Here is a 25,957-nt window from a genome sequence, read left to right on the forward strand (position 1 = left end):
TGGTAGTTTTCTTACAGCTGGCCTCAGAATGTGAGATCTTCCTCTCAAAATCAATGCCAATATCACTTTTAGATTCTCTTTTGACATCTGAGCTCTTTGGGGGCCATCGTCTCTTTTCCTGGAGAATTTTGCATTGTGAATAATAACTCTAGAAGGCTTTGGTCTGCCAATCTGTTCATGACAGAGTTTGGAGATAGGGCGGGAACGTTAGTAAAACTTTACTATTTCAAACGCCAACATCCACCAAAAGTTAAAGTGGGTGATTTGGTCTAAAGTTTACTTCAGATTGTGCTTCATTCTTTTACTCTTAAATATTTTCTGGCTTCTTAATATTTTCAATAATTTTTTTCAGATTAGATATGAACCGAATTCTTAAAACAGGTCTTTAGCTTTAACTTGTGAATGTCTGGCCTTCAAAAGTGAACCAGCGGGGCTTCCCTGGTGGCACAGTGGTTGAGAATCCGCCTGCTGATACTTTCTGAGGCTCCAGGGTGCACATTGTGTCTTAGTTTAGAAAGTGAAGTGACATTTAATCTTCCAAAGAAGTATTTGTTGTATAGACTCCCCAGGGAGAAACAGTGAACCCCTGAAGGACTCTTTTTCTTGAGTATTTTTTCTCTCTCTTTTTTTTGCGGTACATGGGCCTCTCACTGCTGTGGCCTCTCCCGTTGCGGAACACAGGCTCCGGACGCGCAGGCTCAGCGGCCATGGCTCACGGGTTCAGCCGCTCCGCGGCACGTGGGATCCTCCCGGACCGGGGCACGAACCCGCGTCCCCTGCATCGGCAGGCGGACTCTCAACCACTGCACCACCAGGGAAGCCCCAGAAAAAGTATTTTAAAAAAATGCATCTTTGTTTGTAGCATTCAACAAGGACGGTTAATTTTGATCACTGTAAACATTTTTGTTAAGATATTTCCTAGATTCTAGAAATCTTGTTAAAATACCAAAATAAGAATACTATGAGATTGTTGGCTGAGAACGAGGAATTCTGATATTGCTCGTGACATCTATGTATTACATAATGCCACCAAGATGCCAACTTTGCAAAGTTTGCTTCGGATCTAACAAATCCTGTTAGGAAGTTCTTCTGGTTTTTATGGTTATTTTTGCAGAGTAATCAATAATAAAGGATTTGTTCTTTTGCACTAAAAATCTGGTAGCCATAAAAGTTTTTATTAGTTCTGGGAATATCAATCAATGGGCTTAAATAAGTGCCCACTAATGGAACTCAGCTCTGCAGAGGCAGTGAGTTGCTTTACTGAAGGGAAGCAGGCTTCCCTCCACCCTTCTCCCTCTAACTGGTCGAAAGGGCAGAGTGGAGAGGGCTCTGAGAAGTCTATGTATCAGGCTGTGAGAACTTGTTTTCAGGGAAGACTCATCAGAAACCTGAATTGCTTACCCAGAAAAGCCATCTTTGCATATGCAGAGCACCTCCTCTTAACTTGATGCTGAGAGCTGGCTGACCTCAGCACACTGGCTTCACCTCTAACGCTGCCTGTCCCAGCAGAAAGCTGAAGGAAAAAATGGCTTTTGTTTATTCATTTAACAAATGAACTGAAAAAAAGCTAGATGTGGACTTCATTAAGTAAAATCAACAAAATCTTTCCTCAACTTAAGCTCTATATTTAGTTAACCTAATTCAAAAGAGAATGAAAATGTAGATAAAATGTTGTGTCCTAACTTAGGCTCTTTAAATTCGTACCATGTCTACTGAAAGGCCATGAGTACAGCATAGTGGGTGAGGGTCTGGGCCCTGGAGCGGGGTATGAAGCCCACCTCAGCCACTCAGCTGACCTTGAGAAGAGCTCGACCTCTCTCTACGCTGACTATGGCTCCGACCTATACAGGTTTGTGGTTTTGGCAGTTTACCTACTTTGTCAGTGACTGGTTCTCCATCTGTGAGATATGGGTAGTACCAGTCCTGGCTTCCATGGCATCTGTGCTTGTGAGAACTTGGCATCTTGCATGTGCTGAAGACTGTTAGCTGTTGTCATTAAGCATGAGAACCTGAAGGATGTTTTCATTTAATGTCTTTCCCACCTTTGTTACTGATGGTTTCCAAGGATTAAAATGTGTGCACTAGAGGGAAAAGGCAGGCTACTTTAATTAATAAATTCTATATACATTTAGTTAAATCATTCCATGAAAAGGGACTTGGTGTAACCATTTTAAACAGTGACTTGATACTAATAACCATATTGTGGAATCCTCAAAAAGTAAGTGGACCTGTGGAAGGTTCCGAAGGTGCCTCTGGGACATCTCTAGCAGATCCAGGGTTAGTACTCAAGTGCTTCTACAATTTGGGGGGTTAGAGATGCTGAAGACCCAGAGGCCAGGTGCATTTGAGAACTGTCTTCAAGCAAGCTAGTAGATAGAGCACTGGCTTTTGTTTGGAAGCCCCCAGGTCAACCACTTACTAGCTGTGTAACCTTGAGCCAGTTAACTAACTCCTGAGCTTCAGAGTATTCATCTTTAAAATAGATATGATAATACCTACCTCATAAAGTTGTGATGAGGATCACACCACCATTAACACATAGTAAGAGCCCAATAAAAACTGCCCTTCCCCACATAATCTCTCCTAAGAGTAGAAATGGCTCACTTGATAAACCCAGAGACAGTAAATAAACCAAAGCACAGTCAGGGACAAAACGGATTCAAAGTGTATTTGCAATGTGCTATCACTCTAAACAACTCCTCTCTTCAAAGCACTTGACTTAAAACTATCCCTTATAAATAAATGATGTCATCTTTCTGCAGTTCCTACTATAAAAAAGAGCTTTTAGAAAATGTGGTTTCTGTATTGGAGACGGTAAAGAAACAGAGACATTCTAGGGTAGATGCCAGGACTAACACTTCCAAGCAAGACCATCTTGACTGGAAGGAGACAGATGAAAAATTTCACCACCTCTTGAGACTTTGCCTTCTTGACTGTCTTTCTGTTGCTCTGTATCATTAGTAGAGCATTAGTAGAGCAGCTATCTTACCAATTTTTTCTGAATTATAATTTAAATGGGTATTTCTGGACTAGGCAGGATCCTACCCACCCTTGAAAATATTGTTGTACATGAGTAAATACATTTCTAAAACTGTATTTAGAAAGGATCTTGTAAAACCAAACTTGTTCTTAAATTGTTATTTGAAGGATATCTAAAATTCCTACTCGCTTGGTATGGTCAAATTCCAGAAGACCAAAATGCGTTTCTTGGGCTTACTGTGCATATTTTTTGTTTTAATTGAATGACAAACGTTTAAATGCATGTAAATAAAAGTCACAAAACATAACCAATGCCAGTGAAAATACATTTGATTGGAAGTAAACTTTATAATATTTATTTTATTCCTTGCATGCTTATTATAAGATAAAGCACAGATTTTAGTAACTTGACCTTTATATGAACAAGTAGGAAAGAACCAGATATAACCAGAGCTTTTTATAATTCCTATGTGCTGTTAATACTGTTGTATTGAATAATGCACACTGAAAATTGAAATTAAATACCTTACCCCAAACAGAGTTCCAGGGAGATTAAAGATTTAAGATTTTAAAACCAAGCAAACTATCGAAAAAGGAAAAGTGTATTGAAGATTTCTCAAACTTGGGAGGGTGAGGGAAATTAAAGTTTATAACTCTTGAAGAAATCACTTAATAAAAAAGATGTGTAGACATTATTTGTAGAACACCTGTATATTTTAAGTAATAATATATGGCAAGCAAATTAGAAAAAAACTATAGCAAATATTATTTTAAACATAGGCAAAGGGTAATTATCTCTATTATATAAAGAATCTATACCAAATATACACACACATACATAAACTCTTAAACTATCAGGATTTAGTAAATGACTGGTGAAATACAATTAGGAGGAATGGTCATTAGATGTTAAGTAAATTCAAAAGAAAACAAATATACAGACTATTTACTCATTCAAAAATTCTGCTTCTTTTAACAAGTTTTTATGATAATATTCCATTCCTAGAGGTATGGGAAATAAAGTCTTCTCATTCACTAATGGGGTATTAAACTGCTGGGCCAATCCATTGGGAAAGCAATTTGATAACATGAATTGAGGTAGTCATATGCTTTTTTTTTTTTCTTCCAGTTTTATTGAGGTGTAATTGACATACAGCACTGTATAAGTTTAAGATGTACAGCATGGGAATTCCCTGGCAGCCCAGTGGTTAGGACTCTGAGCTTTCACTGCTGAGGGTCCGGGTTCAATCCCTGGTCTGGGAACAAAGATCCCGCAAGTCTTGCAGCTCGGCTAAAAAAAATCGACAACAACACACACACACACACACACACACACACACACACAAAGATGTACTGCATAATGATTTGACTTGCATACATTATGAAATGATTATCACAAAAAGCTTAGTGAAAGTCCATCGACCAGGGATTGAACCCATGCCCCCTGCAGTGGAAACACGGAGCCCTAACCACTGGACCACCAGGGAATGCCCAACAACTTTCATATACAACGTACAGCAGTGTTAATTCGTCATGTTGTCCATTACATCCCTAGTACTTATTTGTCTTATAACTGGAAGTTTATACCTTTTGACTGCCTTATCCAATTCCTTTCCCCACACACACCCCCTCTTGTAACCACAGTTCTGATCTCTATGAGTTTGTTTGCTTGTTTTTGAAGTATAATTGACCTACAACACTATGTTAGTTCCTGGTGTACAACATAGTGATTCCATGTCTCTATACATTCCCAAGTGATCTTCATGATAAGTCTAGTTACCATTTGTCATTCTACAAAGATATTACATAATTATTGACTATATTCCCCACACTGTACATTTCATACCCATGACTCATTTATTCTGTAACTGCAAGTTTATACCTCTTAATCTCCCTCACCTATTTCTCTCCTCCCCGCAGCTGGTAACCAGATTCTTTAATGCACTGGTTCCCTTTCCCTGAACTACACTAAACAAAATACCTCTAGGTAAAAACCAGCCTTCGCAGAAACTAACACACCATTGTAAAGCAATTATACCCCAATAAAGATGTTTAAAAAAAAAAACCAGCCTTCGTATATTCATAATGGTGTTTTTCATAAAAGTAAAAACTGCGAAACAACCAAGTGTTCAACAACAAAAATGGTAGTAAGTAAATTTTGATACAATCACTGGATCTGCTATCATGAGGCTTAAAAGTGATGTTTATGGTGACTATATATGGAAAAGTATAGTCTGCGTGATCCCTGTGTATTTAACTCTGTAAGAGAACATTCTGGAAAGAAGCTCAGGGAAGCACTAACAGTAGTTGTCTTTGCTCTACTGAAGAGACAGGAAGTATGAAAAGTAGTCAAGAATGTGAGGTCTGAGTCCAAACTGCCTGGGTTTAAATCCCAGCTCTGCCACTTGAATGGACGGCTATTTGACTTTGATATGGAAGAGCTGTTGAAATTGGGCATGTTTTAACTTCACTATGATTAGATTTCTCCATCAGTAAATTGGTGGTAAATTAGTACCTATGTCCTGGGAGTTTTGTGAGGATTAAATATATGGATACTAATACAGGTAAAGCACTAACAACAATGCCTGGCAAATAGAGAGAGCTCAGTCAGTATTAGCTATTTGCTATTTAAATGGTAGAACCAATAAAGGCAGGCTTTGGCTTCCTCTTTTCTACATTTTCCAAATCAACTTTTTTCTCCCGAACATATTACTGTTACATTGGGAAAAAGCAATAAATATTTTTCTGAAGGTCTTGAAAACAGGGTCAGCTGGATTTTCTAGTCATGTAGATTCAACTTGTAATTGCGATATCACGGTATGTAATCAAAGAATGGATACTTCATGTTGTTGGAATCCAAGAATTGAAATTGGAGTTACAGTAACAATTGAAATGAACTTTGTGTCTCATTTCATAAGAAGTTAAGATGGTTCAGTTTCCTTAAAGGACTGCTTGCTTCCTTTGGAAAAACTTGTGTCTACACAGTATTCTCTCTCCTCCCCCAACTTCTAGCCTCTAGACTACTCAGTACTTCTCTATAACTCACATGGTTTAGTAAAATTTTTGAAAATATTTACAATAATGGAATAAGAAAATCTGGGGGGGGGCAAAGAAAGTTTATTAGGAAAAGGGGAGAAGGAGAAAAATTATTCAATACATCTGTTAATTTCTGAACATTTCCAAAGGTACCAAGCATAATTTGATATACCTATAGAGTTATCATTTAAATATTTTTTAAAGTTCCAGGAGCAGAATCAAATTAAGGGGAAAATTGCTTTCTCTTTCCCTTATTATCCCCTAAGTTTTCAGGGAAAACTTTTGGAAAAAGTCTCTGCTAATTTTGTTGTCTTCTTTTGCCAGCAACTAGCAAGTCTGTACAATATAGTTGCCAAGGCAATATCGGGACCATGTAGACAGAAAGCGTGGTGTGTAGACAGGGAGATGATGAAAATGGATTAACAGTGTACACAAGAGGAGGTTTTTTTCATTGTAAAAGATAAAATTACACTACCCTTTATAAGTGGTTATGCCAGCCGTTCTAACATCTGTTGTTACAAAAGAACTTCATTATAATAAGCCTTTTTTTTTTTTCCCTATATTGCCTTGTGTGTGGATACGTGATTTATTTCCTAGATATGCCCCAATCCATGTCCTGGGCCATATCAAAATTGGTTCCCCTGCATGCAAGTTAGACAAAGAAATTTTTCATTTGCTAAGACCAGGAGCATTTTTTTCTCTAAGTTCTACTCGAAGCCCTGAATTCAGCCAGACCCTTCCAGACTATGATTGAAAAGATAGGCACACCCCTTGCTCCAAAGTGGCACAAATATTTGCTGCTTAAATAAATCGAGTCTCCTTAGACAGGAGTGATGATCAGCCAAATGCTTGCTTATTTTTCTACGATTGCTACAGTTTTGAAAAAGACTCAACTTTTCTTCTTTGTCTTGTTTTTGTTTTTTCTCCTGCAGGTACAATCCTTGGATTTACCCTCCGACCATACAAAATGAGCTACCGGGAAGTCAAATACTTCTCCTTTCCCGGGGAACTTCTGATGCGGATGTTACAGATGCTGGTGTTACCACTAATCATCTCCAGTCTTGTCACAGGTACCCTATGCAGTTTTGTTTTGTTTTTTTCATGTGTGCTTATTGCAAAAGATCGCTTAGAAAAACAAACGCTTTAGGTTTCTGCTGGATGCATGCTCTGTTCTAGAAAATAAAAGTCCCTTCAAAATGATGGAAAGGAGGCTTTAGTAATGCATGAATGATTATAACTCTCGTATTTTACCAATCACAAGAGGAAACGGATTTGAACCGCCATGTAATCTGGTCTGCCTCACTACAAAAGAGGCGCACTGCTAAACACTACACAACCAGCCTTCTCTGCCCACAGCGATGTAGTTGACAACAGCGTACAACAGGTCTGTTTTCTCACCCTCTTATCCCACCCAGATAACATCTGGTTGGACAGCCTATTAGCTATTGATGCAAGAATGCTTGTTCTCAGAGCCACCACGACTTGAGCGGGAGCCTTCTTGGAAGCCTCATCAAGAGGTAATGCCCACAACACACTCACCAACTCTGCTGCCACCAACACTGTATCTTTTCCTGGTGAACCCGCATGATTTCGTTCCCTTCTCCATTGTCCCCCACCCCCGTTGCCTTTTACGCTGGTGGGAGAATGGGGAGGGGGTGGGAGATTTTCCCCATCCAGATATTTTGTCAGTTGACACTTGGATTTTCAAGGCACGGAAGGAAGCTTTGCAGGATAGGATTCTTATTTTCTATGAACGCGAAATAACGACTTACGCCTGCATGGGAAATGGTTGAAGAGTCACTGGTACCTGTGATTGGAGAATACAAACAGAACCAAGAAGTTTTAGAAAACTCTTCTCTTTCCCCACAGCACATCTCTGACTTGGAGAAGGAATGTCCATAGACACTGCCCCAGCAGGATGGTTTCTGAGTTTGTAGCTAAAACCCAGAACTCAGGTATTACTGGCCCTGTTTTCTCTTCCGTCCTTGGCTTACTGCCCACCTTTAGGCAGATCATTCTGTGGCTCCGAGCATCTTTCCCACCCACCCCCCACCCAGGGAGTTCTCAAGACCATTTATAATCGCCTTTCAAGATCTCTGTGTCATAAGAACAACATAGAACAACTCAAAAGTCTTGGGGCAAGATTCTGACTGCTCTATGCCTTGGAGGGCTGGCCATTACTTGGACAGAAACTATGTCAGTTTGTTTTTTTTTCAGCGCCTTGCAGATCTCTGCTGGCTTCTACTTGTTCAGGTCTTCAAACAAGTGATTGCATGTACATAAAGCTTCCATTGGAGGATGAAGTGCCCATAAAACAATCAAGTAGACAGAATGATTTGGGGCACTTGTTTTTGAAACTGGCCTGGCCCATTGCTGACCAGAGGTAATCACAGCGGCCACGATTCTTATCACAGAAGCTAAATTCATGCTGACGTGAGGGCACATCCTCATTATCTATGTGCTGCCATTTTCCTGGGAAACAAGTTCTTGCAGAAGCACTTAGAGGACAGAACTCACATTCACTATTTTGTTTAATGGTACAGGGAGTCCCTTCCCACCATCCCTACTGGCTGGAGTCTGAATTGAGTACCTGCAGTTTTTCTGGATGCAAACTGTGGGGTTTGGGGTTCCTTTATACTGTCTCTTCAAGGGTGAGAACAGTGTTTAGAGCTTTCTGGCAATTGTGCTAAAATTTCCACTGTGCTACAGTGGGTTTTATAAGAGGAAAGCCCTCGTTTGGTACAACTAGAGGAAATATTAACTCCCTTTAGTAGCAATCCGAGTTAACAGTTATTTGAAGTGGAATTTCCTGGTATTTTCTAATACTTAATACATCAACTTTGTTGAAGGAATAAGAGCTTTCGTTGAGTAATTTTTCTGGGAAAAAAAATAACCCACTGTGATGCAATCCCTCTGCATGGTTAAAAAGAAATTGTGCGTAAACCTTGGAGAAATTATCAACATTTATAATATTGGTGTTAAAGAGAAAGGAATTATAAACTGCAAACAACCAGTATAAAATGAACTTTTAAAATGTAACCTAATTGCAAGTTGGGAATGCTGCCACTAGGGACCATTAAAAGAGTGTCAGCTCTTTTCCAGGACTGTTAAGAGAAGCGGCTTAATTTAGCTTGCCAAAGATCTTTTTAAGGTGTTGGTCTCAAAGGAATAATTTCCAAGCTACATGGTAATTTAGATATTCATGATCAACTGGAATGAGTGATAGATTCCATAAGAATTTCTTTCATGGTTTTAAGTACAGGGATTCTAAACCAAAGCAGGGTGTGACTCAGTGTGAATGAGGAGGTGTGGGGGGGGCGACTTTTGCAAAGTACACACACCCCAGGGGATCCCTGTAAGTGTTGGGAAGCATTATTGGAGAATGTGCTGGGAGACAACAAAGTCAGGGTCCACTATTTTAGAATGGAAAAGCAAACTCAGATGCCTCCAGTGGCCAAGCGGGCGATGTATATATATGAAGCTGCCCTTTCAGGCTACTTTTTGTTTTCCTACTTAATAGAGTCATGGATACAGAGAAGTATTTCTCTTTGACAGGAGAGGTAACAGAGATGAGTGTGATGATAAATGGAAAGTGACCCACTGCAGAATAGCGTAGACAAAGGGAGGCAAGATTGTGACCTGAAGGCTATCAGCTCCAGCCAATTGTTGCCATGTGTCAACAAGGGCCAGATCTTCCAATTTTTCAAAAGAATCCAGAAATCCAAAAATTGATAAGAACCTAGATTTTCAAACGTTGACATAATTAACATCTGCAGGCTCAATCCATCCCTTGGGCTACCAATATTGGAACTCAGGTTTCAGCGTCAGTGCTATTAATTATAAGAAATGCACTGATGGATTTGTGCACCCATCAGGCTATCTCTGGGTTTCATATGTTGCCTCATTCCACTGTTGGCAGTTCCATATCGAAGCTTAACTCAACATGGAATCAGCTACTGAACACCACATTTATTGTCTACTAAACAAATAACTGTTGGAAAACTTCTCCTCCACCTTCTGGGTATTACCATGTTGTGTCCTAGCCACGTTGGCCTTTTCTGCGCCCGACAGGAACACGAGAACTCAGCACTCTTAAGTTCAAAAGTCCCAGGGTCTGTGCAGACAGAAGGTGAAATGCATGAAACCCTTATTGCATTATTTCCATTTGGCATTTTGTTTTAGAAGGTTCCGTACAATTAATCACGTTTAAACTCTGAGACATTGAAGTTACGTTTTCATAGTTGGAACATCCCTGTTGGTGAATTGTGGCACTAGATCCCCTGTAAGCCATGTTCTCCTTTTTCTGAATTTGAAATTTTCAATCCTTCCAAACATCCTTGGTGTGTATTAGCATTCCAGAAGCTGCCAGAGAGAAGCTGGAGAAAGCCTAACGGCTAGATTTGTACTCAAGTACCTATTTTTTTGAACAAGAAGAATACTTGTATGCCAACATACCGCACAATAAAATAGGGGGTTGGTACCAATTCCTACTGATTTGGTCAAGATAAGCAACCAGACTAGATATTTCATGCCAGAATTATGAGTTGGCTCGGCTGACTTAACCCTTATGAAATTCACTAGCTAATAATTAAACTCCATTTCAGGTTGCTCTGTGTAGACGTAACCATCACCTCCTCCTTACTTTGGAATTTTTTCAGAAAACTAGTGCTTTCTTCTTTTCTCATTCTAAGTGTGCATTCCTTCTCAATCACTTACCTCGAAAGGAATCTTCCGTGTCTCCAGTTTTCTGGAAGGGGGATGCATCCCTTTTGACAAACATCTTCCAAATCTGTAGACCAATGAATTCAATGGAATGTGGGACTTAACTGTAGTTGAAGCCAACAAGCTACACTCAGCAAAAGGCTCTCTTACCTGAGAAAATAAAAGTACAGACAATAAATGGCATACCTCAAAGTATGGCCCTTAGTGTCAGAGAAATGACAGTTACAATAAAAATAATCTAAAATTTTGTCATTTCCTTTAACACAAGAGGGCAAAAAATGAGCTAGGCAATTCTTAGTATTTGGACATGTGAAAGGTTTGTGAAGGCCTTGCAAAAATGAAAGCCAAAATCACACAAGAAAAATTTAATATTTTAAACTATTCATTGTCATGACTCAGGGATATAGCTGAGGCCTTTGTGAAATACCCCAGGCATCTATGTACAAGAAAAGGGACTGTAGATTGCTTTCCTTTCTTCCCCCACACATACATTTCATTGAAGGAGGGAAAAAAATATCCATCTTGGGTAGGGAGGAGTTTCTTTGGGCCTCCTTTTCATTCTCTGTAAAACGAAGGTGTTAATGGTACCTATGTCGTGGGTCTGTTGTTCTGAGGATTTATGCCTGGCACACAGTATGTGCTCAATTAATGGCAGTTATTGGCAGTCAGAGTAGCAGCAGTGAGAGCTGTCCTGGTCCACATTGTATAAGTGAAAATTCTAGAAAAAGAAGAGAGCTTCAGTTCAGGGGCATGTAACTAAGCCTCCAGATTCCTCACGTCTCGTATGTCTGTGATCCTTACAGCTATCAGTTTCCTATTAAAGGTAAATTAAAGAAACCATGAGTAATGGAGTAACAACACGGGAAAATTCCTTCCTCTCTACTGGAAGGGATTGGTTTTTGCCCTGCAGTGAGGGATGGGATGACCTTATCACAGCTGCATAATTCTAAATATTATCATTGGTTATACAACTGCCCGGTCTTTCCTGAGAAACTTAGCCCCAGTGTGTGGCACCCTGGAATCCACAGGGCAGCAAATTCCACGTGCTGCTTACATGCCGAAAGCAGAGCCTTCCTGGCTAATCAAAACGTTGACAAACTGAGTCTGTCTCAACACTCGAACACACTTCATGGCAGCCTGGAAACAAGGTACCGAGAAAGCAGCTTCAGCCCAGCTCATCTGAAGCCAACCATTGGCCCCGCTTTATTTTCTATCTCCATCTGTTTACAAATGTGGGAAGGGAGGCTAAATAACATCCATCTAGAGGGAGAGGTTGTAAGATCTAATGGGAAGACCCGTCTGAGGGCTAAAGAGATCACCTGGCTTTTTTGCATCCTATAGAAAGGAAATCTGGGAAATTAAATGCTTTTTATTTATTTTTAGTGGATTTGGGTTTTGGTAAAGCGTAGACAAATTTATTTAAGTCTAGCTGTCCCAGAAAATGTCTACCATTCTGTCACAGACAATTTCATTCACTAAGCACTTGTTGAGCTTTTTTACGTACCAGCCACTTTTCTAGGACCTGAGGGTCCCAAATGAGGAAGACAAGGCCCCTGACCTCAAGGAGTTCAGAGTCTGGTTGGGAGATAGACTCACGATTGCAGCGTCACGGGAACAGTGACCCAGGGAAGAAGAGCCCAGTGGAGGACAAAGTAGGGACTGAGTATCAGGCCATCCCTCTTCCTGAGTCTCCAGTTTTCAGGCTCCCCAGTCAGCAGCTTGTTGTTGCTTTCCTCACACCTGGCTCACCGTTAAACACGGTAAGAGCCAGAGGGGGGTGCCCCGTGACGTTCCCAGCAAAAGTAACACCGGGGAACATAGCCTCACAGATGGGAAGTCAGAGGGAAGAGGCACCTAACAGGGTTTCAGCCACAGAAACTTTCCCTTTCAGAGCAGAGCCACTCAGCTTTCAGGAGGAGAGACAGAAGACTGAGGCTGTCCAAACTGGAAGGCAGAGAGAGGTGATGCTATGCATCCCGACGCCCAGGACAGGAGTCCCCTCTCCAGCACCCCGGAAGGTGGCCATCAGCTGCCTCCTGAAAGTTTCATGCTTAGGTGGTCCGAACTTGAGTTGCACTTGTCTCCTGCGAGGTCCACCTAGTGGTGCTAATTGTGCCCCATGGAGCACAGTTCTTCAGCCAGTTTCAAGAGGGCATCTGAGCACAGCCTAGAATTTCTCTCCCAGTTCTTCTCATGTGCCCAGTCCTTCTAGGCCCCTTACCAACTGGGTTGCCCTCTCCTGAATCCCATTGTTTTCCCAGAATTGAACCCAGAGCTCCAGGTGTCACGTGACTGGGTAGGGAGAGTCACCAGGAACCAATCCTCTGCTAATACCAGCTGGGGTTGGGTCAGCTGCAACAAACCACTGGCTCAGAGGGGTTCTGCCTATGGTAACCTAACCCCTCAGAATTGAATGTTTATGGAAAAACTTTTGTGGTAAAAATGGAACAGTTCTTGAATTGAAAGATCAGAAGCCCCAGGCTCATCAAGGCTTTGTGTGAGATTTGACTTTCCAGAAGGCTTGGGGTTCTATGAGCTGGGATTTTTTTTTTTTTTTTTTTTTTTTTTCCTGTGAAGAAGGGTTGGGGTTTTTTTGGCGGGGGTTTTTTTTTTTTTTTTTTTTTTTTGGCCACACGGCTTGTGGGATCTTAGTTACCCAACCAGGGATTGAACCCAGGCCCTCAGCAGTGAAAGCACGGAGTCTTAACCACTGGACTGCCAGGGAATTCCTGGGAATTTTTATCTGTGAATTTCAGCAGCTTCAATGTAGCCTGTGGTTTTGATCGGTTCTGGTTTGTAAGACACTTTTGAAAGTTTCTTTAATAAAATTAACAAGAAAGAAAAATTTAAAACTTCTTTTAAAATTAAATTATTCTCTAAGAAAAATAAGATTTTTTCCCCCTATGTTACCAATTTGGTGATTTCTTTCAAACTACTGTGGAACTACAGGTCTGTGGGCTGTGTTGGAAAGAGATGCTTTTCTTCTGCTGATATGATAATGGTTTTCAGTAGAGCAATGATGGATGCTGATGAATTCTGACTGGAGATTTGTGCTTGAGGACACACACAGACACCCAGTCTATTGACTTTGATTTGAATGGACTTCTGCTAGGAGAACTGCTCACCTTGGGAATGACTAGGAGCCTGCATTCCATTACAAAAGACTTCTGTGTGCCCCATAAAGCCAAGTTAAAAGACGCTGGAGTTTCTACCAGCAGAAAGAGACAGACATAGAGATAGAGAGAAAGAGAGAAGGTTCTGTAGCCAGACAAGGCTTTCTGTGGCAATGCCATGGGTTGTATGTCTGCAGGGGACAGTACGCCATCTTCCCTCTGTTCCGTGTTTAGTGAGTATTTCATGATAAGCAGAAAGAAGGCTTTGGGGTGACGGTATTCTCTGCTGAAGGACTGATCTGCTGGAATGATCCAGCCGATTCTGAGTCTGGGTAGAATCTAGGTTCTCAAGCCTTATGTTTGTGCAGATTTATTTCTCTAGGCAAGATAATCTTCTTTTTAGCTTCTTCATGGAGATCTTTGTAATAACCCCAGATCCCCAGGCTGGAGGCCAGCGCACTACCCATAATTGCCCTTGTTTTGCTAACCCAGCAACATCTACATTATCAGTTAGTACTGCTTTCAAATGTCCATTTCCTGCACTCCCTCGTATGGGGAAATAGGTTTTGCTGTCTTTCTATTTAGTTTTTTAAACAATTACTTGAGTTTCCATCTGAGTTTTCCTCAGAGGGAAGAAACTTCCCCTAAATTACCAAGGGGGTTTCCTCTCACAGGGCACTGGATGAAGGGAGGCCAGTGTCTGAGCTCTGTGGTGCTGGGGACAAGTAAACAAGTCAGAAGAAGCTCCTGGCTAATCATTTAGAAAGAGTTCTGTAAGAGCATGATGGCAAGATGATTGTAGGCCTCCTAGATCCAACCTGTTGAGATGACATTTATATTGCCAGGACCTGTCAGTGCTGTTGGGGGGGGGTGGGGAAATAAACACACACACACACACACACACACACACACACACACACAATCCTGTGTCATCTATAATACCCCCGGACCCTCTCCCCCACCTATACTCCTTCCCACCACTGGATTATTTTGAAGCAAATACGAGATACTTCATTATGTTTCTAAAAGCAAAGAACACATAAGACAGGAATAATATTTTAAGATGATTTTAACTTGTTTCATGTTTCTTTAATGTTCTACACACACACACCCCCACACACACACCAAGAGTTGTCAGTCACTTAAAGAAAGTGTTGCCAACCAAGCTCTTTACTTTCTTTCCGTTTGTGGTATAAACTTCTCTACCAGTGCTTTACATTAATTACCAATACTTCCAGAGAGCACGATGCGTCTCTATCTAGTAGGAGATAATGCAATAAAACGTTGATGCTATGAAATCTGGGAACACAATTTTTCATTATAGCACAATATGAATATGGATATGTGCACACATAGCTTTGCATGTTTGTTTTTTCCAAAGTTCTTCTGACTCTGAAAAGTACTACAGTCTGACTGTTGCCTCTACTCTTTTTAATTTGCAACTTTTCCAGAATTTCTTTCTGTACTTTAAGGTTTCTCAACTACATCATGTCTCCTTAACCTGTCATTTGGATGCACTGTTCTCAAAGGAGTTTGTGCTAAGAGCTGAAGTTTCATTATTTTAAAACTAACTTTCCTAAAGAATATTGCAAAATTTTCCTAAATTGATACATACCATAAAATCCTTAATATCAGCATACCCTACCTACACAGTAAGTATTTATTTTTTTAAAAAGATGGAAACATTAGTAGCTTCTGTACTGGAATCTTGCTGTATTTTTAAATTTTAGAATATAATTTGGCAGTCTTATCTTGGGACCTGTGCTTAATGACATATCTGAAAGCATTCCTTTGGCATGCCTAGGCTTACAGCCAGACATTAATGTCGTAGTTCTTAAGCATATTTAAGAATAATAAACTGGAAATTCATAACAATAACACTCATGGGCACATTCAAAATGTTTACATATTAAATGATGTAGGAACACATTTACTGTGAGAGAATATGACTCTTAGTATGAGAACAAAACTATAAGCACATTTCCATGACTAGTATAAGCTATTAAATCTAAGCATGATTGACAATTTCAAAATTTCTAATATCACTTAGGCATTATATTTCATAATTTTTAGCCCCTTTTTTGCCAGTATTCACATGAGTAGAGGCAAGAAACACTTATGGAAAATTTATAGGGAAAAAATCTTAGAATTGAAAGAATTCAATCTATTGACTTTATTCATTTTTTTCCCTCTGAATTGGACACGTGACATCATTATTTGATTTTAGCAGAAAACAGAAACTCTATGGAAAGATGGCTAATGTCAGTATATAATTTCCCATTAAATAAATACCTGAACACTGACTTAACACCTCCCAAGTAAGGTCAAGGGCCTGAAAAGTGCTGTATAAATCACATAAGCATATTTGGATATATAGCAGTGTGTATCAGACTTTCAACTGCTAGAGACATCCTTGTTGTCAGACTTTGCCCTCTACCACTAACTTCCCCTTGTTCCTTGTTCCTTGGAATGATAGAAATCTATCTTACAATAGAAAGAGAGAGGCTTTTATTTATATGGAGTCCCTAAAATTATTGCTTGGTATTGGTAGACTTAGATTTATCTTATTTTCAAGATGGTTTTTATCTTTTTAACAGTTTTATTGAGATATAATTCACGTGCATACAGTTTACCCATATTAAGTGTATAATTCAATGGCTTTTAGTGTCTTCCCGGAGTTGTGCATCCATCATCACAATAAATTTTAGGACATTATTACTAAGCCCCAAAAAACCCCACACTTCCTAGCCATCACCCCCAAATTACCCCATTCCTCTAACCCTAGGCAAACATCAGTCTTCTTCATTTCTTTATAGATCTGTCTATCCTGGACATTTCATATAAATGGAATCATACAATACATGGTCCTTTGTTACTGGTCTCTTTCAAGGTTCACGTTTTCAAGGTTCATCCCTGTTGTGGCATGTGTTACTATTTCATTCTCTTTTATGGCCAAATAGTATTTCATTGTTTGGCCATCCCATATTTTATTTATCCATTCATCTGTTGGTGGACTTGGGGGATTTTTTACATTGCAGGCAGGGCGCGCTTATGAATAATGCTGCTGTGGACTTTCATTGGCCTATGTTTTCATTTCTCTTGGGTATATACCTTGGAGTGGAATTTCTGGGTCATACGGTAACTCTGCTTAACCTTTTGAAGAACTGCCAGACTGTTTTGTAATTGCACTTGTAATTGTAATTTACATCCCCACCGGCAGCATATAAGGGTTCTAATTTTTCCACATTCTCGCCAACACTTATGTCTTTTTTATTTTTTGCTTTGCTTTTACCTGTAAAAGATGTATGTTTTAGCTAAAATTTTCGAAGTCATAAGATATGTAGTCTGGGTATTATAACTGCATTTTATGTTTCAAAAAAGATAAAATTCAAATGTTACATCTTTGGTTATACTAAAATAATTGTTGAAATCCTTTGAAATGTATGTAGACTCATCAATCATAACTTTTTGTTATGTTAGAATATAATGTGTTACTTTCTTCAGCTATAGTGAATAAAAATCAGCTTAATTAAAAAAAAAGACAGGTGACACAACAATGTGAATATACTTAACACCACTGAACTGTACCTTTAAAAATGGTTAAGTTGGTAAATTTTATGTTATATGATCTTTAACACAATTAGACATTTTCAAATATAAGGTAGATGTAATATTTTAATGTCAGTTCTTTTGAAAGGGGCATTCTAAATGCTTGTTTGCTTATTAATTTAACCTACCACAGCTAGAGTTTTTACACATAGCTTTCAAAGGACATCATACACTGCTTAAATCAGATAGCTTTCTCCCTGTGCCGGGAATTCACTTTTGGAAATGTATAGTATAGATGCTTGAGGTATCCAGAATGTTAAGTCTTGAGGGCAGTAATCAGATAATCTCTCCAAATCGAGACATTCCTCAGAGGCCCCTGTGGTTTCCCTGAGGAGGTAGTTGGGGGTCAGGGTAGGGGTGTGGGAAGAGACAGACCGAAGCAAGAGGACCTCTGGATTACATACTCGAGTTTCCTCCAAGGAATGTAGATGCTAAGACTGGAGTGCTGGTACAAATCTCACCGGTATGAAGTGGCCTTTATGAGCTACCTCAGTGGCCTGGTACATCTTAATTTACAGAAAGTCCCCCGTTGCTGAAAGTTCTGTTCAGATCTTTTACAATACTACTGAATTATACATTCATTATAATTCTCTGCATTATGAGCTATAATTCCAGGTCAGTTATTTTCAACTCAGAAGGAAAGGGTTTGCTTCCTTAGGTGTCTGCACTTGGGTAATTCCAGAAAAGCCCCTAAAGTCCCATTCTTTTAGGACCCTCCACTTTTTAAAGCACTCGTAAGACCTCCAATCCAAATCTTGGACTGTGTCTTCTACTGCCTTTTGACCATCAGTAAGCCAAAGTGAAGCTTGCCAACTGACCATTCTCAGTAATTTGGGGGTTGTCTCATTCAGCTTCCATCCCATTTCTTGAATTGCCAGTTGTGAGTTGTACCTCCGCTTGGTGAGTTAGTTTATGGTGGTACTGATTATTGCTCATTTGTGTGCCTGAAGAGGACTATAGCCCAAGCAACCTCTTGCATTGATGGTGCTATCCTCTTACAAATGTATAAGTAATGTACAGGCTAATTATAAATCATTCATTTGTGTTTATTAAAGAAAATCCCAAAGACCCTTTGCTGTAAGCAAAATGTAAGCCACTGACCACTCTTTAAAGAAACAAAGCTATATCGCTAAGGGAAAACTAAAGGTGGGTAGGTCTTTTGAAGTTGACGTCACGGTGGACAGCATTGGTGCTGCTGCCAGAGACAGGATGGATTATTGGTCTGACCAAGGGAAGTCTGGAATTTTAAAGAACACTGATAGAGTATTACAAGCACTATCCTTGATAACAAGGGCTGGCTTTTTTTCACTAACAGTTGGTTTCCTCTCTTTATGCTGCTGTTTCAGATTATCCTTTCTGTGTTGAAATCCACACAAGGGGCATGAGCTTAAAACCCTCAAAAAATAAACAAAGTATCCCAAGCTTCTTGTAAGTCTAAATATTAGACATTGTTCAGTCATGTCTGCCCCCTCCATCGTTGGACAAACCACAGTGGTATGAGGGTCGGCTTTATCCTCCAGCCCTGTGATCTGCTGTCAGTGGCTCTGGGCCAGTGTGCTCTCCAAGTGCAAGCTGCATGAAGGCAGACAGCGTGTCTCCGTTCTGATTAAGCTTTACAGCCAAGCTCCCCCAAAGGCGCCACATTGGCGCGGTGCTATGCAACTGTGTTTACACGTTGACAATGACAATTTAACCTCCCAGCTGGGAAATGGGATTTGGATATTAGTAGGAAAACAATTTGTGGTCTCATATTTGTGGTCTCTTAAAGGAGAAAATTCTAAGTGGTTCCTAAGTCTTGGAAAACTTTCTATTTCAGTATTTCAAGAGTCCTCCCAAATAACGCTCAAAGGGGTATTTTTGAAAAAAAAAAAAAAAAAAAAGATCTCTTGAAGCTTTGCAAGTACAAAAGTTCCTGCCTCGGTGGAGTACAAATAGTGCTATATGAGGGAAGCAGAGGCGTGGGCAGGAATTTAAAAGTACATTACATCCACCCGTGTTTATTGTGCTACAGTATTGGGATGTAAGGGTCAGAGGTAGAATTGGTCCCTTGGGATGTTTCTTGTTGAAATCCATGGCCCTGGTGTTGCTAGCCAAAATGCATCTATTCTAATAAAATATAGGTTCCATACGACACCATAGCATTATAAAATACATATTTGTGAGAGTAGCAATGGAATTAGACTCTGCATGGTTCTGCATAACTAAGTTTTGGGTTTTCATTAATTACCCTATTGGAAATACGTAGTTCTTCTTTTGTAGTTTCAAGTAAGAATCTAATTTGACCATTTTCCGCTTAAAATACTTTATGAGTCCTGTGGTACTCAACTAACACTCGCTGTTAACCAATTTCCATACTCAGCCATATGCCGCTCATAATGCAACTTATTACAAGGACTTGAATGAAATAATTTAATTATTTTCAATATACAAAAGGCAAAATTAGCTGCCATGAATTTCTCTGGAGCAAAGCATACTCACCCTTCCAAATGAGTGTTCATTTTTGACATTCAATCAAGATACACTCAAATTCAAATATATCTTTCATTAAGTGGAGTATTTCCTTTGGCATTCAAAATGATTCCAAACTTTGCTCAGAGAAGAGAAAGAGAAAGAGAGAGAGAGAGCAGATGTATTAAGGAAATTTAATTGATTCTACTTGACACATTCCTGCCAATCTACTCATTGATTTACTTACACCAAAGAGTACATATAAAAATTAAGACAGAATCCGTGATTCTTTCATGGAAAGAGATTTTTGTCAACACTAGAAAAAGTCAGATTTTGGTGAAATTCTGACTGCAAGGCTGTTTCCTTAAATATGCGGACTCTGATCATCCATTTTATTTTATTTTTACAACTGAAATCATTTTTTGAGAAAAGGTAGCCATTCCAACAATTATTATTCTTTAAAAGAGATCAGTTTCTTTTATCGAAATTTATCAGAGTAACTTCGTGGCTTTTTTATTCCTTGTTTTTAATTTATCCCAACCATGTGGAGAAGGCTAAAATGGGCTCTGGGTGCTGTGAGTTTGTAGCGAGCATTCTCTGCATTTCTATGTGATCACTTAGAATTTTCTTTTAATTAAAGCAGTAATCAGCATTAAACTTACCATTTGGCACATATTTTTTCCTTTTTTTTTTTTTGAGGACCAACCACATAAGTGTGCAAGAAATTGTATTTTATTCTGCCAAATACCTTTCCATTATTAATTTTTAAAAAATGATTGCACTGTCTGAACGGCAAAAGGAAATTTTTAAGGTTTGTATGTTCGATTATTTTATCTACAGCCAGGACTGTGCCACTCAGCAACAAACTTAGGTTTCAAAATTTTAACTTGGGAACTTCTCAAGGAAATTTGAGATTTGTGTCAATAAACCTTTTCTTACTGATGACTAATATAAGTTGGAACACAGTTCTTAAGTTAAATCTACCGTTTTTGCCCCCATAGTTCATCAGCTCTTTGGACAACCTCCAAATGCAGTCTGTACCACACTTCATGCTGTCTCCTCTGTGTAGTTTGAGAGTTTGGCTCTTACAACCTTCAATTGCCCTTGGAAGGTATTTATGGCTTTGATGGGCTTTGTTCACAGTCAGTGTTCTTGTAGATAAAACCCCTTGGCTTTCTTGTGACACTGAGCTACTGATCCCAACTTCCCACATGTACAGTCAAAATCCACTTTCAAAAAGTGCAGCCTCACCAGGAGAGAGGCTTGGGAAGGACTTCTTAAGCATGGGCAGACCCCCTGTGTGACTGGTCTTTAGAGATAGTGAATCACTCTGTTTTTCTTTCTAACCACAGACATTGTGAAAAGACTCAGTGGAGAGAAGAGCAGGATTTGATCTCTCTTGACTCTAACTGCATTCATGACCTGTGGTTCAAGAGTTGCTAAGATTTCAATAAAAGGAAAAAATATGAAAACAAAAACTGCTTTAAGAAAACACCACAGATACACTTTTTTGTGCTACATATCAGTATAAAGAGCAGTCCTAATAGTACAGTACAGTTATTATATTCCTTATGTATGTTGAATTATGAAAGCACAGTCCATCCTAGCTGAATAAATTTATCTGATTGCCTCAGGGGTAAAAGGTTCTCTGAGGATTTAGTTTTCTCTATCATGAAGAATGGACAGTTGGTTTAAATTCTTATTTTTAGGCTTCTCAAAATAAAAACACAATCCTAACTTCTGTTGGTTGACAGGATCACGAGAGAAAAGTGGCATAAAGAACAAGGCTCTGGCCTTTCTGCAGCTTATTTGTCTGTTAAAAAGAAAGGTAGGGCTTCCCTGGTGGCACAGTGGTTGAGAGTCTGCCTGCCAATGCAGGAGACACGGGTTCGTGCCCCGGTCCGGGAAGATCCCACATGCCGCGGAGTGGCTGGGGCCGTGAGCCATGGCCGCTGAGCCTGTGCGTCCGGAGCCTGTGCTCCGCGACGGGAGAGGCCACAAGAGTGAGAGGCCCATGTACCGCAAAAAAAAAAAAGGGCTCTAAACTCATTTTTCCCCGCTCCCCAACCCTTGAGGGAGATGTGCCTTCTCTATTGAGAATAAGTGTGTGTTTTCCAAAAATAATAAATTATAAAATGACTCACCGTGGATTATTTTAGTATATTTAAAATCTGACTCAAGCTTTTAGGAACATTGATTTCACTTTCAGTCCACTTTCAGGATTAAATTGCTAGGCAGATGTGAAAGTAGAGTTTGGGAATGTCAGTCTACCTTACCGCTTTTATTTGGACTATCCAACTCTTAGTGTAGAAGCAGGTGGGGAAAGTAGATTCACTGTTGGGGAAACTTGTCCACTGTTTCTACCCTGACCTCTAGCTCTGGGATGAAAGTGAAAATCATCTTTCCTGGATACAGGCTAGGGACTTTCTATAGTCTGAGGGAAAGTGTGGTTTCTGTAGGAGTCATTTAAGTCTAAAAAGAGAAAAATTATTTTCCCTAAACATAATCGTAATGTCCATTATCATTTGTTTAAAAATTAACAGTGACCTCTTAATATCATCCAATCGGTTTCAAAACTCCCCATTTCTTTTCTCCCTCTCTTTTTACAGTGTGTCAGTTTGAATCAAGCCACATTCATAAATTGAATTTGTTTTGCATATCCCTTAAATCTTGTAATCTGTAGATTCTTTCTCTGTCTCTCTGTCCCTGTCTCTATTTCTCTGTCTCTGTCTCTCTCTTTCCCATCCTTTTCTTTTGCAGTTTATTGAAGAGACCAGATTGTTTGTCACGTAAAATTAGTTTCCCACGTTCTGGATTTTGCTGATTACATCTCCCTAGTGTTGCTTAACATCTTCCTCTGTCCCTCAGACCGTGGTTTTTTGGTCAAGAGAGTCACAGATAGATACAAGCAGTAGAAGTCTGTATTGGAAAGAGGCCTTGAAGAGCCTTAGGATCCACAGCTTTCAGGAGCTGGTAAAACTCAGCTGGCCAAAAGCTCCTGAGTTAGGCCAGCTTTGACAATGTGATTGCTACTCCTTTAGATTCAAAAATTCTTCTTTTGTTTCAAGATGGGAGAGAGCTATTGGATGTGTTCCCAGGTGTATGCAAACTAGAATTACCTGCAAAATAAACTTAAAGACACAGTAAAGCCTTCATCGTTCTGAGCCTGCTTCCCCGCTTGAAAAGGACCCACTGGTCTCTTTCAAGTCACTAAGATTTTACAGAGCTGGTTCATTATTATGAAGATGGTGAGTGCACGTAGAATAAATGTATTCCTGGTGAAAGGACATAAACGTGGAGGAGAATTCAGAAATCTTAGATTTAGAAACAGTAGGAAACTATTGAAAATTTGTTGTTGTTTTTCAATCAAAGGAAATGTAGAAAGGAGGGGCTAAATCAGAAACTTCGACCCTCCTCCCACTCCTCCCCACCCCCATGGGGACTTGCCGTTTTCTGACCTGCTTTTTTACCTGAAGACTGTATCATCTTGCTAAAATTCCCCACTTTGCTTTTGAAATAAAGGTCTGACTCTGACTTCTGACTGGCCACCCCTCCACCAAGTCCAGACCACACCGTCTCAAACCTAGTCTGCAGCCGCAACACCATCGCTAGTCTCCCTGCCCTCCCCCCACTCCCCATGGGGACTTGCCGTTTTCTGACCTGCTTTTTTACCTGAAGACTGTATCATCTTGCTAAAATTCCCCACTTTGCTTTTGAAATAAAGGTCAGAACTCTGAGCCTGGCTCCTGCTTGTCTCTTTCCATCTCATTTCTCACTGTCTTCCCCCATGTCTGCCTTGACTCTTTACCTGAAACCCCTCCTTTCCCTTCAGTTCTTACTTTAATGTCACTTCCTCCAGGAACGCTTTCCTACCTGTGCTGTGTCACCAGGTGGCCCCATTGTCATTTTCCACCTCCTCCAGCCAACTGTAAGTTTCAGGAAAGTGAGGGACCATTTTGTTTGGCACTCCATCCCTGGGGGCTGGCAACAATCATGTTTTGAGATCCCAGAGAGTCTTCAGTTATTTTAGAAAAAGTCATGAAAGTCTCCTTTCGGATGTAAAAAGTGTTATACCCTGCATACCATTTTTCAGAGAGGTTAATACAGGAGGGAAGAAGCATCAAAGTTCCAAGGTGACCCAGCTCCTCCTGAAACTATTCCACTGTGTCCTTGAGTAGCATCAGACCAGAACAGCCAACATTTGGACTCCTGGGTTAGAGAAATATTGCACCCTACTGCCAATTTATGCAGTTGGTGTGTTTTTTTTTTTTTTTTTTAACAGGCAAAGAGAGCTTTAACATGCTTTTTCTGGAAAGATTCACTGATTCAATCTTTCAGTTAGTATTTGGTGGAGTGCCTTCTAAAGCCGTGGCATGCAATTCTGCCCTAGGACATGAGAGTGTGTGCCGTTTAAAACAGTGAGCATTACATGGGAGTTTCTGATTGCCAGCTAGTTTGCTTCCCTGATAGGCATTTCCGGATGTGTGGAAAGATTTATTTTGGCATCCCCAGCTCCAACTGGTATGCGCGCACATCTACAGACAAACACGCGCACACACACACACACACACACACACACACACACACACACACACACATACACACACACTCCATACTTTCTCCCTCAGTGCTTAAGATCATCTGTCTTCAACGTTTGGAAATTGAATTTACACTACAGCAGAATAGCTGGCTCTCAGTAATTTTCAAGGGGAGAAAGGGCATCTTTCCTTCCCCAGGATCTGAGTACAACAGCTTAAAAATAGAACAATGTGTTTTGGGTGTTTTTCTTTTCATCCTTTGCATCAATAGCAGGTGTACAGTTACAGACACAAAGAGCTAGATTCACGTCTTCTGCGTGCCTGTGGAGGATTCCCAGAGTTATCCAGGGAGCAAGACCTGGCCTAAAATGTTTAGTAAAATGAAAGTAACCCAATACAGCTGTGTGTTACTAACGCTGCCGTATCACATGACTTTATTATTCTCCTCCCATAGTGACTCTAGGAGGTAAATGCCCAGTGGAAGAAAATTTCACCAAGAGCAATTTTTAGGTACCAGTAAACCATATAAAGTTAAAAACTTGAAAAGTCCGATTAGAACAACTGACTCGACTACTGTAGAATTGCAGGCTTTGAAATGGTTAGGGAGAGGGTGCTGAAAATTGAAATGCTTCCACTGGAGAGCATAGCTACAGCTTCACAAACCAAACGTGAGATTAATTTGCTAGTTTGCTTTTTAATGCATTTTCTAAGACGTACTTCCTAAGTTGTTTTATGATGTCTTCGGGGCATTGACTTCACCTGTGCTCTGTGACTGAACTCCTCGTCCATTTTGCAGCAGGTCTGTGGTCAGGAATGGCATTCCTTAATGAATAAGTTCACACATAAGTTTACAGCGTGGAAGCGGCATCCCCGGCTAGCACACGTCTCGGCAGCTACATGCAATTCTTTCACTTCCTCCCTGAGGAAATGGTTTATAATAGATTTGAACAGATGCTAGGTGTTTGGCAGCATGGGGAGGGGTACTAGTTTTCAAATTTTGGGTTGTCTCATGTCTCCCAATTAGAATTTCAACAGCCTGTATGCCTTTGATGTGCTCCAGCGTTCACAGAAATACCTAACCTGACTCCGCACTTAGCCCTCGTGAGCTCTCTTAACCTGTTTTATTAGTTCTGACGACATCACTGCTAAATCCTTGGCTGTCAGAGTCCAATCTGGTAAACATGCACAGGCAGATCTGATTTGGCACTAAAATTGCTCCTTCTTTCTAAATGTGCTTTTCCAGTTGTCCTGACAGCAAAGGCAAGCATTGCCAGGACCCCATCTTACAGGTTATCACAGTTCCCCAGCTCCCCTTCCACAGTGCTCCTCTTTTCTTCTGCCAGAACGTGGCTCCCCCAGCACTGCTCTGCCTGCCAGCCTGTGAGCATTAAGACCAGCCCTGGGTTGGAGCTCTGTCTGTAGCTCTGGGCCTGGCATACAATAAGCGCCCAATAAATTTCTTTCAAATGAGCCAAGGATGGTTCGCCAAGGAAAAAGCAGAATGTTCCTGTT

At 40.2% G+C, this 25,957-nt stretch overlaps 1 protein-coding gene across 1 annotated transcript in view; it reads left to right on the top strand.

Moving 5' to 3' along the window:
• SLC1A3 (solute carrier family 1 member 3) overlaps positions 1-25,957 on the top strand; it is a 74,022-nt gene that overhangs the window by 13,375 nt on the left and 34,690 nt on the right. Inside the window, exon 3 of the mRNA XM_024754620.1 lies at positions 6,948-7,085. Within this exon, the coding sequence (XP_024610388.1) occupies positions 6,948-7,085 (138 nt within the window). The remainder of the gene's footprint in view (positions 1-6,947; positions 7,086-25,957) is intronic.

The sequence above is a fragment of the Neophocaena asiaeorientalis genome, unplaced genomic scaffold (assembly GCF_003031525.2).
Source record: "Neophocaena asiaeorientalis asiaeorientalis breed wild unplaced genomic scaffold, Neophocaena_asiaeorientalis_V1.1 scaffold229, whole genome shotgun sequence".
NCBI classification, from domain to species: Eukaryota; Metazoa; Chordata; class Mammalia; order Artiodactyla; family Phocoenidae; genus Neophocaena; species Neophocaena asiaeorientalis.